At 73.8% G+C, this 10,314-nt stretch overlaps 2 protein-coding genes across 3 annotated transcripts; one reads left to right on the plus strand and one right to left on the minus strand.

Moving 5' to 3' along the window:
* Positions 1-567: 567 nt before the first annotated feature.
* On the plus strand, positions 568-6,848 carry APBB1 (amyloid beta precursor protein binding family B member 1). 2 transcript variants are annotated; one of them, XM_084282673.1, is made up of 15 exons: positions 568-592; positions 961-1,019; positions 1,146-1,778; positions 3,270-3,448; positions 3,519-3,575; positions 3,641-3,726; positions 3,844-3,880; positions 4,115-4,252; positions 4,383-4,510; positions 5,065-5,179; positions 5,305-5,389; positions 5,636-5,719; positions 5,828-5,943; positions 6,026-6,202; positions 6,271-6,848. In XM_084282673.1, the coding sequence occupies exons 3-15, from the start codon at positions 1,154-1,156 to the stop codon at positions 6,436-6,438; spliced, it is 1,995 nt and encodes a 664-aa protein (XP_084138799.1). In that variant the 5' UTR covers positions 568-592; positions 961-1,019; positions 1,146-1,153; the 3' UTR covers positions 6,439-6,848. The 2 variants fall into 2 exon arrangements, with proteins under 2 accessions (XP_084138799.1, XP_084138800.1); XM_084282674.1 differs by having other exon boundaries at positions 5,065-5,167.
* Positions 6,849-6,943: 95 nt separating this feature from the next.
* Positions 6,944-10,314, minus strand: SMPD1 (sphingomyelin phosphodiesterase 1). Its single transcript, XM_084288496.1, has 6 exons — positions 10,094-10,314; positions 8,611-9,374; positions 8,159-8,330; positions 7,993-8,069; positions 7,606-7,751; positions 6,944-7,525 (listed from the first exon to the last, which is right to left on the minus strand). Exons 1-6 carry the CDS (start codon positions 10,283-10,285, stop codon positions 7,116-7,118), a joined length of 1,761 nt encoding a protein of 586 aa, XP_084144622.1. The 5' UTR covers positions 10,286-10,314; the 3' UTR covers positions 6,944-7,115.

The raw sequence follows: 10,314 nt of genomic DNA on the forward strand, positions 1-10,314 counted from the left end.
TGCTGCCGTGCCGTGCCGTGCCGCACTGATACCCCCTGTCACACGCCGTGCCATGCCGTGCCGTGCCGTGCCGTGCCGCACTATTCCCCACAGTCACGCGCCGTGCCATGCCGTGCCGTGCCGTGCCGTGCCGGGCTGTGCACCCAGGCGCTGCCCCGTGCTGCCCGCACCGCTCCCCGCCGCGCCGGGTTGTTCCGTGCTGCCCTCTGCTGCCCGGTGCCGAGCCGGGCCGAGCCGAGCCACCCTGCTCCGTGCCGTACCAAGCTGCACCGTGCGGTGCTGCCCCAGCACCCTCGTGCCGCACCGCGCCGTGTCAGCCCGTGCCGTGCCATCCCACCCCGTGCCGTGCCATGCCGTGCCATCCCGTGCCGAGCTGTGCCGTGCCAAGCCGTGCCTTGCCGAACCGTGCCGAGCCGTGCCGTGCCATCCCGTGCCGTGCCGTGCCGCCCCGCAGCATCCCGCGCCGCCCCGCGCTGCAGCATCTCGCGCCGCCCCGCAGCGCCCCGCACCGCGCCGTGCCCGCTCCGCTCCGCCCCGCCCTCGGAAGCGGAAGCCGACCCCCCCCGCCCCCCCGGCAGCGGAGCCGCCGCAGGTACCGGAGGGGCCGCAGCGGGGCCGCTCCCCCCGGGGGCTGCGCCGGGAGGGGGCCGGGGCCGGGGGTCGGGCGAGAGCGGCTCCGGGCCCGGCGCAGCGGGGGCACCGCGACGGGGACGGGGACGGGGCCCGGGGGCTGGGGGCGGCTGCGGGGGGCCGGGCTCGGCAGTGGGAGCCGGGCAGCACCGGGCCCTGGGGCGCTGCGGGGCCGAGCCCCACGGTGCGTGGGGCAGGGTCGCGGCTGCGGGGCCGCCGAGGGGTGAGGGCGTCCCGGGGCCGGGGGGCGGCTGGGGAAGGGCAGGGGGCCGGGGGGGCACCCCCACCGCCCCCGCCGCCCCCGCTGTCCCCAGTGCCCCCTGCCCGCAGGCCCCATGGACACGGAGGAGCTGGCGCCCCGGGGGCTGTAGGAGCCTCCGCCACCGCAGGTGAGGGATGGGGCTGGCCCCGTGGGGGGGCCCCACGGGCGATGCCGGCCCCACGGGCGGTGCTGGCCCCGTGGCAGCCGCTCCCCGTGGTGACGCTGGTCCTGCCCCCGTCTCTGCTGTCCCCAGGCCCCGCGATGTCGGGGTCCCTGAGCAAGCGCAGCGACCTGGCCAACGACAACAGCTGCCTGGGGCTGAGCCTGGCGCTGCAGGGCCCCCCCGAGCACGGGGAGCTGCTGCCGGCCAAGGCCCCCCCCGGCTCGCCCCACGGCCACCACCTCCATGGCAGCACGGAGCTGGGAGGCGGCGGGGGCCCAGCCCCCCAGGCCGGCGAGGAGCCCGCTAATGCCAAGTGGGTGAAGGAGGGCCAGAACCAGCTGCGCCGGGCAGCCGAGCGGGACCAGAACCGCAACGAGCTGGGCCCCCCCCCCGAGGAGCTGGAGGTGGCCGCACGCAACGCCCGCAACGCCGCCGGCAGGGGGGCCCTGCTCATCGACCTGCGGGGCGCCCCCGAGGAGGAGGAGGACGAGGAGGAGGATGACGACGGGGACGACGCGGAGGATGGGGACGGGGACTCCACCCCGGTGCAGAGCGACCCCGCCACGGCCGAGTCAGAGCCCAGCGGGGAGCGGGCGCCGCGTGAGCAGGGCCGCAGCGCCAGCCGGCTCTTCGGGGCGCGCAGCGGCACCGCCAGCGACGAGGACTCCAGCTGGGCCACGCTCAGCCAGGGCAGCCCGGCCGGCAGCTCCCCCGACGACGCAGGTGGGCCCCGTGTGTGCCCGCTTGCCTGTGCCACAGCTGCCCCTGCAGCCCCCAGCCCAGTGTGCTGCCCCCTCCTGCAGTGCCCATCCTGCTGTGCCCCTCTCCTGCAGTGCCCCCTCCTGCTGTCCCCCTCCTGCTGTCCCCCTCCTGCTGCCCCCCTCCTGCTGCCCCCCTCCTGCTGCCCCCCTCCTACTGTGCCCCCCACCTGCTGCCCCCATCCTACTGTGCCCCCCTCCTGCTGCCCCCCTCCTGCTGCCCCTATCCTGCTGTGCCCCCATCCTGCTGTGCTCATCCTGCTGTGCCCATCCTGCTGTGCCCGCATCCTGCTGTGCCCCCATCCTGCTGTGCCCCCATCCTGCAGTGCCCCATCCTACTGTGCCCCCCTCCTGCTGTCCCCCTCCTGCTGTCCCCCTCCTGCTGTGCCCCCTCCTGCTGTGCCCCCTCCTGCTGTGCCCATCCTACTGTCCCCATCCTGCTGTGCCCATCCTGCTCCTCTCAGCCCCACGTCTTTGTCTGCCCTCCCCAGCCTTGCACCCACTGCTGCCCCCAGCCCTGCCCCCTGCCCACAGCTCCGTGGCATGCGCACTGCATCGCTCCCTTCTGCATGGTGGCCCCCGGCCGGGCTGTGCCCCCCCCGTGCCGGTCACACATCCATCCATCCATCCATCCATCCATCCATCCATCCATCCATCCATCCATCCATCCATCCATCCTGCCGTGCCCCGTGTCGTGCTGTCCCATTGCGGTCACCCAGCACCCTCCTGGCTGTGCATCCCCATGCGCTCCCCATTGCCCCCCCCGGCCGCGGGGGTCCCCCACGGTGCCCCAGCTGCCCGTCCCCACCCGCTCACCCCCCGTCCCTGTGCCCCCGACCCCCGGCTGCCCCACACAGCCCCCCCGGCCCCCTCCGCACGGCCCCTGCTGTCCCTGTCGCCCCCTCCCTCCCTCCCCATCCCGGTCCCAGCCCCCCCCATCTGCGCATCCCCGCCCCCCCCCGGCGCATCCCAGTGGCGGCCCCTGGCGATGCCGTCAGCGGTTGCCGGGGCAACGCCTGGACCAGCAGGGCCCAGGTGAGCGCTGCCCCGAGCCCCCCCCGGGAGGGGCCGCAGGGAACGGCCGCGGTGCCGGGGGGGTGGGCGCGGGGTGCCGGGGGTGGGGGTCCCGAGGGGCAGGGGCTGGGAGGGGGGCCCTGGTGTGACGGCCCCACGGCGTGGCGGGGGCTGCGGGATGGGATCTGCGGGTGCTGGGGGGCACCGAGCACAGCGAGGGCCTCGTGGCCATCGCCCTGCTGGGCAGTGTTCGGGTGTCCCACCTGGCCTGGCCCCGTCTTGGTGGCCATCGGGACTCCTTATGGCAGCGGGGTCTCTGCCCTGCCTGGCTGCGCCCCCCCGCTGCGTGGCAGCTCCCCCCACATGGCGACCACCCCGGGGTCCCCGCCCGGCTGCGTGGTGCTGCAGGGGTCCCAGCCTCGGCTCCCCCCCTGCCCCCCAGACTCCTTCTGGACCCGTAACTCCTTCGAGACGGACTCGGACCTGCCTGCGGGATGGATGCGGGTGCAGGACACCTCGGGCACCTACTACTGGCACATCCCCACTGGCACCACGCAGTGGGAGCCCCCGGCGGGGCTCGCCCGCGGCTCCCAGGGCAGCACCCCCTGCGAGGAGCAGCCGGTGAGTCGGGGAGCACGGGCTGTGGAGCTGCCCCACGGCGTTTGTCCTGAGCCCTCCGCTCTGCCCACAGCTCGCCTGGACGGGCTTCGCTCCGGCTGAACGCTTTGGCGATGGCGATTTCTGGAAGGTGAGGGGCTGTCGGGGCCGGGGACATCTGCTGCGCCCGGCCCTGCCACCCTCTCTCCTTCCCAGGACCCCACGGCAGAGGAGGCCGATGGCGAGCCTGGAGTGCAGGACGCGGAGCCACCGGCACCAGACCCGGCCTCGCCGGGCATCAGGTGGGGGTTTGGGGGCTTGGTGGGGGCTGCGTTGACCAAGCTGGGCGCAGGGTTCCCCGTGCGCAGGGAGCAGCTGGTGGCAGCCGGCGGCAGGCGGTGACAGCCCCGCTCTTGCAGTGCGGCCCTGGCTGAGGAGGACGAGCCGGGCTCCAAGGTAGGCTGGGACAGCGGGGGCTGAGTGGGGCCGCCCTGGTGGGGGGCTCCTGCCCAGCTCCCCTGGCCCCTTCTGCCCCGGTGTCGCGGGGACGTGGGGGCCCCTGGGGCGGTGGCTGTGCTGTTGCCACTGTGGGGGGGGGGGCTCAGCTGGACGGGGTGCTGCCCCTGGCCCCCCTCCGGTGCATGGGGCTGGTGGGAGCCAGACTGCGCCCACCCGGGCCGTGCCCCGCAGAGCTTCCCTGTGCGCTCGCTGGGCTGGGTGGAGATGAGCGAGGAGGAGTTGGCACCCGGGAGGAGCAGCGTCGCCGTCAACAACTGCATCCGCCAGCTGTCCCTGCACCAGCATGGAGCGCCGGGTGCCTGGGGGGGGGTGAGTGCCTCCCTCCCCAAGCACAGCATCACCCCTGGCCCCCAGCACATCCCCTCTCTGCCCTGCATGCCGTGCTCTGTCCCTGCACCCCTCACCCCAGGCTGCCCCTGGCCTGACACGGCCCCCCCAGGGCCGGGCCATGCTGCTGCTCCTGCAGAGCCAGACGCTGAAGCTGGTGGACCCGCAGGACCAGACCCTGCTGCACGCACAGCCCGTGGCCAGCATCCGTGTCTGGGGCGTGGGGCGTGACAGTGGCAGGTGGGGGCGCGGGGCCAAGGGCTGTTCAGGGTCTCCTGGGAACGCAGGGGGCATGCAGGGGTCCCCGTGGGGTGTGCAGGGCTGGTACAGAGGGGGGTGCACACACAGGTGTCTTGGCACGCCGGGTGCAGGAATTTGTCCAGAGCTGAGGTGTGGGGTGGGTCCCTGAACTGGGGGGTGTGGGGGCGTCCTGCGCGTGCGGGGTGCTGGGTGCATCTGTCGGCATGCAGGGTGTGTGTGGGGGTCCCCGTACTCTCAGGTTGTGGGGTCCTGGGGCAGGTGGGGGTCCTGTGGGCTGGGTGCTGCCCCGTGCTGGTGTGCTGGGCCCCGTGCTGGGTGTGCGTGTGTGCGCCCAGCCCCCCTGACTCTGTTCTCTGGCTCTCTCCTGCTGCTCTGGCCGGGCACCCAGGGAGAGGTATGGCAGCGCCACGTGTCCCCAGCCTCTGCACACGCTGTGCTGGGGGGCCGTGGTGGCGGTGGCCCACTTCTTGTGGGCAGGGGACAGGGGCCCTGGTGGCCTGTGAGGGGTCCCTGAGCGCAGCCCCTCCTTGCAGGGACTTCGCCTACGTGGCCCGGGACCAGCTGACGCAGATGCTCAAGTGCCATGTCTTCCGCTGTGAGAGCCCTGCCAAGGACATCGCCACCAGCCTGCATGAGGTCTGCTCCCAGGTGAGCCCAGGGCTGCCCTGGGTGCTCCCCTCACCCCTCTGTCCCCCGGCTGCATGTGCCGGGCAGAGGTTGGGGGCTGCATCATGACAGGCTGGGGGGGTCCGTGGCCCCCCTGCTCTCCCCAGATCATGGTGGAGCGGCGAAGCGCCCGGGCACTGGCTAACGGCCTCTCCATGGACTCCTCCAGGATGGTGGAGATCCCCTTCCAGGGTATGGCAGGGGCCCGGGGTGGGGGGCACAGGCACCTGGGGACCAGCTGTGTCCAGCCCGTGCATGCAGGGGGCTGGGGCCTGCACAGTGGCAGTACCACGGGGCTGCAGGGGCCGTGTGGGTGGGCGCACAGGGCAGGCAGGGGGGGCAGCAGGCTGTGCGTGGGCTGGCTGTGGGGCTGTTGGGTGCAGCTGGTGCAGGGGGGACGCTCGGGGTGTGCGCTGTGACCCTGCCCCGTGCCCGCAGTGGAGTTCCCGGTGCCCAAGAGCGAGGTGGTGCAGAAGTTCCCGGTCTGCTACCTGGGCTGCGTACCTGTCACCAAGCCCGTGGGTGAGCCTGGGGGGCCGTGGAGGGAGGCTGGTGTTGGGGCGTGCCCCACACCGGGAACGGGGCCCTCTTCCCCCCTGCCCGCCCCGAGCCCCCACCTGCCTGTCCCAGGCATGGACGTCATCAACGCGGCGCTGGAGGCGGCGCTGGCCACCAGCAGCAAAGAGCACTGGACCCCCATCGTGGTCAACGTGGCCCCTGCCACGCTCACCATCACCCACGAGCAGGTGCGGCAGCCCTGTCCCCATCCCCATGCCCTTCCTCTTCCCCGTCCCCGTCCCGCTGCTGAGCCCGGCGCTGTGCCCGCAGACGGAGGCGGTGCTGTGCGAGTGCCGCGTGCGGTTCCTCTCCTTCATGGGCGTGGGCCGGGACGTCCGCTCCTTCGCCTTCATCATGGCCAGCGCCCCCGGCGCCTTCCGCTGCCACATGGTCTGGTGTGAGCCCAACGCGGCGGGGCTGAGCGAGGCGCTGCAGGCTGCCTGCATGGTGAGTGTCCCCGGCCCCGCGCCCCCCCCCCCTGCACCCCCGTGGCCCCGCTCACCCCCTGTCCCCAGCTGCGCTACCAGAAGTGCTTGGATGCCCGGCCCCAGGCCTCCAGCTCCTGCCTGCCCGCGCCGCCTGCTGACTCAGTGGCCCGCCGGGTGGGCTCCACCGTCCGCAAGGGCGTGCAGACCCTGCTGGGCAGCCTGAAGCCCAAGCGCCTGGGGGCACAGACGCCGTGATCAGAGCAGAGGGGAGTGACCAGACCCCTGCCCGCCCCACGCTCCTGCCTGCCGCAACCAGGACGGGACTGGGACGGGGCAGCTGCACCGGGTGCCGTGGGGCGCATGCCTGCGCCGGGGCACGTGTGTGTGTGTGAGTGTCCCCGGGCGGGTGGCAGCTGCGTCCCACGCGTGGGTCCCTGTGCTCGTGCGTGCCCTCGGGGTGGCAGGGCCGGGCCCGGGGCCCTGTCCCGTGCACGGGGCGGCCTCGCCGCCTCCTGGGACGGGCGCTGCCCAGCCAGGGCACAGGCTGCCTGCCCGATGCATGCGGTCTAACCTGCAGTGCGGGGGCCCTGCCGGGGCTGCCCAGCTCCGGAGCTGCCCCTCCTGCTGTAACAAAGATCTGTGTTGTACTAAATAATTAATAAACCCATTCCACCAGCCCGGCCCAGCCCCTTCCCTGCAGCATCCCTCGGCTCCACACCGCTGGAACGAGGTTCCTGGCCCCCCAGGGCCAGCAGCCGGCTCTCTCCATCACCAACCTTTATTATGCAGCCAGCTGGGGCTGCCACCAGTGGGAGTGCAGGGCCAAGTGGTGGCCCCCTGCAGCCAGGATGGGGCCCCTTCCCATCCCACAGCGTGGGTGAGTATCTGTCCCCATCCCCACGTGTCCCCTGGCGCCGCTGCCAGCCCCGGGCTCAGCAGAGCTGCCGCTGCCGCCAGAGCTGCAGGATCTGCCGGAAAGGCCGGGCTGGGCGCAGCACCCGGCAGAGGCTGGGGTCGGCTGAGCGGCCGGTGCGCAGCGCACAGAGCAGGGCCGCCTTGCAGGCCTCCAGGCAGGGCTCGCGGGGCGGGTGGCCCTTGTGGAAGTGGTACCAGAAGCGCTGGAAGAGGTGCTCGTCATCCTGGAAGCGGCGGATGAGCAGGTCCCAGTCGGCGGGGAAGGCGGTGGCCATCCCGTAGGCCTCACGGGCGCGGTAGAGGCGCTGCCAGTGCGGCTCTGCCCCAGGCACGTTGGCCTCGGTGAGGTTGAGGATGAACGTCTCGTGGTCCAGCACGGCGTGGGAGCTGCCGTTGTAGGCGCCGTCCACCTCGTACACGCGGTAGCCTGGGGGCAGCAGTCGGGGTTTGTGGGGCAGCTCCACAGCCAGAGAGGGAGGAGGGGAGGGGAGGGGATGGAGCGCTCACCGGGGTTGAGGTTGATGTAGGTGGTGACGCTGGGTGCCACGAAGGCCACAGAGACGGGGCGTGTCAGGGTCTCCTCATCGTAGAACATCTCAAACTCGTCCACGTGTGTGTGCCCGAAGAACTGTGCTGCGATGGTGCCTTCAAACCTGCGCGTGGGGCAGCAGGGGTGAGCACAGCCAGCTCCAGACCCCGTCCCCTGCCCCGCGGCGCTGCTCGGGGCTGGCCCCACCCCGCGGCACCGCTGCTCCCGGGACTCGTTGCACCAGCCTGGCTGCTGCACCCACGGCACCCGCTGGCGCCAGCTCCCACCCGGCCCTCGCCCTTGGCCTCCTGATGGCACCAGGCGCAGCAGGGCCCCGGCACAGAGCGGGTCCTCCGCAGGCTGACCTGTTGATGATGCGGTAGTAGTTCCAGCTCCAGCTCCGCAGGCAGTGGGCCGGAGGGATGTGCCCGATGATGTGAACCTGGGGGCAGCAGCCAGGAGAGGGGGAGCTGGTGGGGGGTGCACAGGGGTAGTGGGGCCCCGGGACCCCCCCACCCTGCTGCTGCCCACCTTCTCCCCCTGCTGCTCGGCGGCCTCCAGAACGCCCACGAGCCACTGCAGCTGCCCCGCGGGGTCGGTGGAGTTGATGAGCAGCCAGAAGTTGGCCTGGGAGCAGAAGTTCATGTTGAGCGAGACGAGGCGCAGCCCGGGCCATACCTGCACCGTGTAGAAGCCAGCGGCTCTGCAGGGAAGGAGGGGGTGTCAGCGCTGACTGCCCGGGGCTCTGCTATCCCCGTGTGTCTGGCTCACGTCCCCCAGCAGCCTGCAGTGCCTCAGACACCCCCCCGCCCTTCCTCCCCTCACGTCTGCCCCAAGCACCAGTGCCCCTGGTCTGCACCCCCCAGCCTGCCCAAGCACCCTCCCACCAGTAGTCCCTCCGTGCCCTACAAGCTCCTTGCCCCTGTGCCCCCCAGCCAGCCCAGAGCCCCCCCAGCCCCTCGCTCCCTGTGCGGCCGCCCCACCGGAGGGTCTCCAGCGCCGGTGGGGGCAGCCAGTCCTGCCAGGCCTCAGCCATCGCGTCGTACAGCCACGCCGAGGACTGGTTGCCGTGCACGTAGGGTGGGGGAAAGGCATTGACGGGGGTGGCCTCGTGGTTGCCCACGGCCGGGTAGACGGGCAGGGCGCCCAGGTGCTGGCGCAACAGCGCGGTGACAGTGCGCAGGGCCAGCAGCTGGTCCTCGCGGCGCTGCTGCCAGACGTTGTGTGCCGGGATGTCGCCCGTCCAGTACGCGGCAGCGAAGGGGCCGGCGTGGCGCAGCTGGGCCAGCAGCCCCGCGATGGTGTGCAGCGGCAGGTCGCACTTGCTGTACTCGCCCCAGAAGCCAGCGCCGCCGGGGCCGGGGCGGGCGGCGCCGCGGCAGCAGAGCGGGTCGGGGCAGGCAGGATCGCTGCCCGGGGTGTAGAGCCGGTCCCAGTGCAGGTCGGTGAGGAAGAGGACGCGGGCGCTGGGCGCGCCGGGCGGCGGGGGCGCCGGGGGCCGCACCGGCGGCTTGGGAGCGGCGGGCAGGGAGACGTTCCAGGCGCCGTAGATGTCCCAGTGGCCGCAGCGCGGGCCCAGCAGCAGCCCGCAGGCCTCGGCCGGCCGCAGCACGGAGCGGGCCCAGGCGGCCACCACGTCGCGCTGGAAGAGCTGCACGGCCTGCCGGCAGATCTCGGGGCGCGCCAGCCGCAGCTCCTGGCACAGCCCCGCCGCCACGCGCCCCACGCGCGCCACGTTGGGCTCCAGCTGCGGTGGGCGATGGGCACACGCTGTTCCTCGCGCCGCCGGCACCCGGCCCCGGGGGAAGCGGGCGGCCTCGGCCGGGTTCCCCTTCCCCTTCCGGGCCCCAGCACCTGGCCCTGTCCCCAGCTGTCCCCGTCCCATCCCTGTCCCCATCCCGTGACCACCCCCAGGCACGTCCCGTCCCGACAGCGGCTGTCACGAGGCCCCGGCCCTGCCCTGGCCTCGCTGCCCCCATCCCTGCGACCTCCTGGCCCCGGCCCCGACCTCGCTGGCCCCGCTCTGCCCGTTCCCGTCCAGCCCCGGCCTCGGCCTCCTCCCGGCCCTGGCCCTAGCCCCGTGCTGCTGCCTCCCCGTCCCGTCCCGGTGCCCTCCAGCCCCGGTGCCCCCCACTTCCCCTTTCCCTTCCCCTTCCCCTTCCCCTTCCCCTTTCGTCCTGTCCCGTCCCGGTGCCCTTCCCCCCCGGTGCCCTCCCGTCCCGTCCCGTCCCTTCCCCTCCCCCTTGCCTCCCCCCCTTCCTCCCCCCGTCCCGTCCCGGTGCCCTCCCCTCGCCCTCCCGGTGCCCTCCTCCCCCGTCCCCTCCCCCCCGCCCCCCGTCCCGTCCCGGTGCCCTCCGGTCCCGGTGCCCTCCCCTCCCCTCCCCTCCCGCCCCGTCCCCTCCCCCCCGTCCCGGTGCCCTCCCCTCTCCCCCGGTCCCCCCCGCCCCGTCCCGGTTCCCCCGGCACCTGCAGCGCCAGGTCGAGCGCCCCGAAGAGCAGGCGGCAGCCCGGGCACGTCAGGTTGCGCCAGCCCCAGCGCGGCCCCGCCGCCTCCAGCAGCGCGGCCCCGGGCGGCGACAGCGCCACCGACAGCGGCAGCGCCAGGGCCAGGGCCAGGGCCAGGGCCAGCGGCGGGGCCCGGCCCGCGCCCACCGCCATGGCCGGGACGGCTCCGAGCGGGGCGGGGC

This window comes from Netta rufina, assembly GCF_964035555.1.
Source record: "Netta rufina genome assembly, chromosome: 1".
NCBI classification, from domain to species: Eukaryota; Metazoa; Chordata; class Aves; order Anseriformes; family Anatidae; genus Netta; species Netta rufina.

Coding starts and splice junctions, on each gene's coding strand:
- SMPD1 (XM_084288496.1), bottom strand. CDS start 10,285: ATGGCGGTGGGCGCGGGCCGGGCCCCGCCGCTGGCCCTGGCCCTGGCC. Junction 8,331..8,610: donor CCGGCGCTGGAGACCCTCCG/GTGGGGCGGCCG, acceptor CCTTCCCTGCAG/AGCCGCTGGCTTCTACACGG. Junction 7,752..7,992: donor TACTACCGCATCATCAACAG/GTCAGCCTGCGG, acceptor CCCCACGCGCAG/GTTTGAAGGCACCATCGCAG.
- APBB1 (XM_084282673.1), top strand. CDS start 1,154: ATGTCGGGGTCCCTGAGCAAGCGCAGCGACCTGGCCAACGACAACAGC. Junction 3,449..3,518: donor CCCCCTGCGAGGAGCAGCCG/GTGAGTCGGGGA, acceptor CTCTGCCCACAG/CTCGCCTGGACGGGCTTCGC. Junction 4,253..4,382: donor CGCCGGGTGCCTGGGGGGGG/GTGAGTGCCTCC, acceptor CGGCCCCCCCAG/GGCCGGGCCATGCTGCTGCT.